The 6,013-nt window shown below is 33.8% G+C and overlaps 2 protein-coding genes across 2 annotated transcripts in view; both read right to left on the bottom strand.

Moving 5' to 3' along the window:
- LOC104725830 (spermine synthase) overlaps nt 1-540 on the bottom strand; it is a 3,570-nt gene extending 3,030 nt beyond the window's left edge. The window contains exon 1 of the mRNA XM_010444567.2: nt 282-540. The gene's annotated coding sequence lies outside the window, so the exon portion shown is untranslated. The remainder of the gene's footprint in view (nt 1-281) is intronic.
- LOC104725828 (putative RING-H2 finger protein ATL21A) lies at nt 2,976-5,203 on the bottom strand. The gene is made up of 2 exons (XM_010444565.2): nt 4,418-5,203; nt 2,976-3,566 (listed from the first exon to the last, which is right to left on the bottom strand). Exons 1-2 carry the CDS (start codon nt 5,130-5,132, stop codon nt 3,106-3,108), a joined length of 1,176 nt encoding a protein of 391 aa, XP_010442867.1. The 5' UTR covers nt 5,133-5,203; the 3' UTR covers nt 2,976-3,105.

Genomic DNA, 6,013 nt, shown 5'->3' with positions numbered 1-6,013 from the left:
AAAAAAAAAAAAAAAAAAACAAATAAAGACGAGATTTTTCGTATTGCGCCCACCAAAAATGGCTCTGTTCTGTATACGAAAAAATATGTCTTTTTATAAAAATCTATTCTAGAGAAGCAGCAGTAAAATAGGGTTTCCCAAAACCCAGAAATCAACAGAGAAAAAAAAAATCAAACCGGGTACCAAACCCGAACACCAATCACGTTTCATCGGAACAATTAAAAAAGATCGAATGTGATCAAGAGAGAGAGAGAGAGAGAGAGAGAGAGGAAATGAGAGACCTGGTCGTGAAACGGCGGAGAAGAGAGAAACGTAATCCCGGAAGAAAAGCTAAACAATGATCTGAAGAAGATGAACAGTGAGCGGGAGAAGGAAGATTATTAAAGTAATGATTGAAAGGAAGAAGGAATTAGATTCTTTCTCTTTCGAATTTGGACTCTCTGTGTCTCTCTTTTTATTTATTTTTTAATAATCTATCTTTCGGTTGTGTTCCTCACTTCTCTCTCTCTCTCTCAGGCTCTTTCTCTGTGTAAAGGTCTCTTATATTTGTTTCCGCAGACTGACTAATAACAACTTTTCTCTAACTTTTTATTTCTTTTATTTCTCGTTGATTTATTTATATATATAAACTAATAAAAGTAGGCAATATTTTTATTTTTACTGAAAAATAAGAAGAACATAAAATTAGAAAAACAACTATGCAACTATTTTTTTTCACATTTGATATAAAAATAAAAATATTGCATACTTATTATATATAAATAATTATTATTAAAATATAGTATAGAACTATTAGATCATGTGCATTGGAGGATTATTATCAATTAAAAAAAAGAAATATCAAAAAATTAAGAGAAAATGTAACAAACGTTTTCCGGTTGAGAAACCTTGAGAAATTGTTCTCGACAAATGACACAATCTAATAGATTAAACTAATTTATTCTCTTTTTTTTTTTTAAACGTTTATTCATTATTAATCAAGAGGAAAAGGAGAGTACAATAACCAAACCAAATCCAGACATTTGCAAGAAGTAAAAAAAACCTTACCAAGACAAATTGACTCAAACATCAAAAAAGACTCCTAGCCTTGTCGATCCTGCTCAATCTTGTCCTGTAACCAAGATGGACCACCAAGTGCAAGGTAAGAAGTAAGTCGTCCCTCTCGTGACACACTAGAAGCAATAGCCCTAGCCAAACTATTGGCTTTCGGTGAAGAGAGGTGAAAAGTAACCTTCCCCATCACCTGTATTGTTTTAGTGATTTTGTCAACCTCAGAACGATACTTTTGGCCATTGTAAAGGCGATTCCAAAGCGGCAAGCACAGCATGACAATCCAACCAAACTTCACATGACGTTATCTGAAGATCTTTAAGACTCTGTAGACACCACAACACACAACTCAACTCTGCCGAGATTCTGTTATTGCGGGGAAGGAAGGCATCTCTGGCATGGTACATAACATCCTCGTTGTGGTTCCGTAGGAGCCAAGCACCTCCACGGAACAATAATTTTTTAATTAAAAATATATTTTGAGATCCACTCAGTATCAACCGATGCAGGTGCTCTCAGTGCACACAAAAACACATTTTTCGGGTATGGAGAGAATAACGACCAATGATTTTCTCTCGAAAAGCTATTTTCTATTTTGAATTGTTAGAATTTTTTATTTTGGTATTGTTTTGGCCATTTTATTTTATTTTTATTTTTTGGTTAAGATTCTAAAAATTGATTTATAAATATTTTCTCGTAGTTTTCAATCTCTTTTTAGTTTTTACCTATGGAAGTTATAGATTACATGTAAAACTCTCTCTACAACAAGAGTTTCATGATTTTAACTTAATATAATGAGTTTTGGTTGGCAAAAAAAAATCTTCATACACAGTCGAATATTAGATGCGAATTAGAATTCTTTAGCTAACTTTTGCGTAAGTCCATTACTAATATGGAGAGAGCATGGTTAGTGCTTCGTCCCACTTATAGCTTTATTGGTAATCAGCTCGACCATTAGGGATGAAATAACGTTGTGGGCCTTGTGGCTTTGTACCTGAAATAGTTCTATATTCAAGATTCAAGACTAACATTATAATGAAATAAGTGAATTAAATTTAATTGAAAAAGCTCCATATTGATTAGACTATATGTTAATTTCACATAATACTATTCCAATACGACAACTTACCTACATATTACAGATAGAATGCGATTCGTTTCCTTCTTGTATTTGACTATCTTCTTCATAAAGTTAACTCTTTTTAATTAATCTTGTATTGTTCAATGACAAGAATCTCAGTTTTATCTCTTTCGATTTCAACCCTTTAACCAATAAGGGAATTGGTAGATGAAATGTCACTATCTAAGAAATCTATTATACAAAAAAAGATGTGGCACAGGTCGTGTGAATTGAATGTCAAATCTTCCTTCATTTAACATCGTAACATAAGTTTCATCGAATGCTAAACGAAAAAAAAAACATTTCGTAAAAATGAATGAAAGGTCCCACGAAGAATGAATGAGTAGATATGTCTGTCGGTGTCTTTTAATGTAGACTCTTTAAGTCTTTCATCGGTCGAGTCTTCGAGACTCTTCTCCTTATTTTTTTCTACTTCGGCCTCATTGCAATTATGGAACATATATGAAAAATATTACCAACCACAGAAATTCAAATTTTCAAAAGTTGATTATATATCTTCTGAATATGAATTGATGTTATGTTGGACCACGTACCTGTTACGTCTTTTATTGCACGAGCTAAAATTCAAAAATTTTGTGGATACAGTTCAATCTTTCTCTTATGACTTAAAAAGAATTGGCGGTTGTTTCAAAAATTCACACACGTTACGGCATCATCATGTAAAGACTTGGATGATAACATATTAACAATGGCCAATAGATTTGTAATGACATGATATCATAGTAACTCTTGAGTATGTCTAATTTTTTTAATCTAAAAGTTACATTAGCAATTAAAAACGAAAAATAAAAAGACTCTTTATATTCATATACATAAACGATTGTAAAAATACATCATTTAAACTAAAATAGATGGAGTATTCAACTAACTACAAATGCTGTAAAGTAAAAAAAAAAGACAAAAGTGACTGATGCTTAAGAAGAATTAAAGTTCTCAGGTGGTAAATTCTGCTCCGGAGAGTTCCGACACACCGGACAAGTCCCATTCAACTTCAGCCACTCGTCAATGCAATCAGCGTGAAAACAATGTTGACACGGTGGTATTGTCCTAAGTGTCTCTTTTGGTTCGTACTCCGATAGACAAATGGCACACGTCGAATCGTCTATTTTGGGCAGCCTTTTGCTCTCTCCCAACACTATTTTTGGGTACGACTCTATAGTAGGCTCATCAAGACCCGTTATGATGACACGTGAATGCAAATAATGGGCTGTTTGAGCGCTGTTGATGATATCTGGTGGTGGGCTTGGGACGAGACGGCGTCCTTTGATACACTCGTTGATTTTGCTATATACAAAACAGAAAAGACCAAATACGATTAAAGCTCCTGGGATCCCGGCACCGATGGCTATTGCGTAACGAGCTCTTCTCGGAATAGCTGAAAAATTAAGGGAATGAGAATTGATTAGAGGAAAATAATACTAAAAGCTATGATTAATTATCTTTAATCATAACTAATATCATGTGTATTGAAAGAGACAAATGAAGAAAAAAGAAGTTAATGTGCCAAAATGTAACTGGTAGAAGAGAAGACTCTTTTAGTAAATGGGGTAACAATTAAAATCGTTGACTAAAAGATAGAAGTAGGGCAAAGTTAAGCAAATTAAAGTGGGAGATATACTAGTATAAGATAAAGTCAATGCATTGGAGCTTTCATTATGACGGCACCGACCCATTTGTCCACTTACCTAATTGTATCTCCCAACTTCACACATTCATCTCAATGAATGCGTGTGTTTTGTTTTTCTTAGTGAAAGTGAAAAGATGCAAAGAAGAAAAGAGATATTTGAAGTCTTTTAGGATAGTAAGGTTGAGGAAAAACAAAAACGTTTAAGCTGATCATGTGCCTTTCACATTCATAAGCTAGCTACTCAGTTAGCCTGATCATGTGTACAGTGTATACGCATATAAAAATATTTTAGTTTCACTTACTTGTTCGTTCATTAGTCAATCTATCATGCATGTTGAATTCTCATGTTGGTTTTAGGATTTAAACAATCAGAACGGACAAAACAATTGGTTATAACTTGTCATTCAACCAGATTTGTATAATCAACTTCTATACAAAGACTCATTCAACACACAAATTGCGTCATGGTCTACGTCAGTTTTTCGTCTTAATTAGTAATAATATCTTCTTAAGCATCTGAAATTTATTATAATGAAGATAATCAATCAATCAATCAAATTTTACTAAAAAAAAAAAGATGAAAAACTAATTTAATTTACCTGGTTTATGAACATCAGAGCAAATGGTTTCACGAGAAGAATTACTTTTAACCCCACACTTACCACCTCTAGTCTCACACCTACTACATCTCGGAACCCTCCAAGTAAGCCAGAGGTTATCACTTAAATCCGAAGACGACACCATCTGCTCATAAAACGGCCACCGAACCGGAACATAAACCGTTTTCATCAACCGGCACGACTGAGACGACAAGTAGTATATCATCCTAGGCGAAGGAGTCGCAAACACCGTGCCGTTTTCATCGCTCAAGCACGTTATCGGATTCAACGGCTTATAACGTAGAAACTCCGAAGTAGGACACTTAAAGAACGTGAACTGACGTGAGTAAACGCCACTAAACGGCGTCGTTGAGAGGTTTAGCTCTAAGATCCGTTGAGGAAGACAGTTATCTGGGTCGTTGATCCAAATCTGTTGAGCTGCGTAATCTATCTCTTCGACGGTGAAGCTACTAGAGAAAGGTAACGTTATAGTGGTTCGATTAACGTCGTTTGTATCGCACGTTAAGTCAAAGCCTTTGTCGTAACCGCAAGATTGTGATTGTTGAGGTTTTAGACGGAAAGGGAAACGGATGGTCGGACCGTCACGGCGACAAACGGCGTTAGTGCATGTAACGGTGGCAGTAGTCGTCGTCGTCGGGATTAGGAGAGATACAATCAACAAGAGAGAGAATGATATTGTTTCTGTTAAATCCATGTTTTTTTTTCTTGGTTAGGTGTTGGAAACTAAAGCAGGTAACCTTTTTGTAATTGGAATGGACTCAAAGTCTACGTAAGCATTTGTAGTAGCATACTTATTTGTTTTTCTTAGTAATTTAATTGTATATTTCGTGTATTTATTACGTAAAAGATTTTACACCATAATTACTGAGAAAGTATCTAAATGTAGAAAAATGAATGTATTAATGAATTATATAGATGAAAAAATCAAAATGTAGAAAAATAAAATTGATTGTTTGACTCGTAATGTTGAACTAAGTTTTGTATTTTTGTTTATGTTAATATACATAGTTATGTATTTTCATTGAATTTTCGAATTTATGTCAAATTGAATTTTTTCTGACAAGAAAAATAGGTGAGCGACAACAACTCAAGAAGATGTCTATTATAAAAGTCAACTATTTCCAAACAAGCAAGACTGTATAATTTTTTCACTTTATCACAAGTTAAGACTATGACTATGACTACAATTTCCGAGAATTTCTAGTAGCCAGAGCATAATACATGATGCGACTACAATATTGTATATTTACATGATTATGATTGATTCATAAAAAAAATATTTGCATTGAACGAAAAGTCAGATCTCAGATTAATTTACGAAACATTTACTCTTTAACTAATGAGTTCCATAATGACATTTGACCTCTTCTCCGTCTATGAGAGCTTATCGCCTTATCCACTGCATCAAGAGGTAGATTAATCAACTCTAATGTCTTTTCCCAAATTTCTAAATGGTTCCATTGCATGGCGCTGTTCATATCCATTTTGTTAGAATTTTTGTGCTCGTGAAAACATATATGCATACCGTTATCAAATTTCGATAGTCTTAAACGGCTCTTTTTTTTTTTTTTTTTT

The sequence above is a fragment of the Camelina sativa genome, chromosome 11 (assembly GCF_000633955.1).
Source record: "Camelina sativa cultivar DH55 chromosome 11, Cs, whole genome shotgun sequence".
Taxonomy (NCBI): domain Eukaryota; kingdom Viridiplantae; phylum Streptophyta; class Magnoliopsida; order Brassicales; family Brassicaceae; genus Camelina; species Camelina sativa.
The sequence above is the reverse complement of the archived record's forward strand: the minus strand, read 5'-3'. Positions and strand labels throughout refer to the sequence as shown.

Coding starts and splice junctions, on each gene's coding strand:
- LOC104725828 (XM_010444565.2), bottom strand. CDS start 5,132: ATGGATTTAACAGAAACAATATCATTCTCTCTCTTGTTGATTGTATCT. Junction 3,567..4,417: donor CTCTGATGTTCATAAACCAG/GTAAATTAAATT, acceptor TTAATTTTTCAG/CTATTCCGAGAAGAGCTCGT.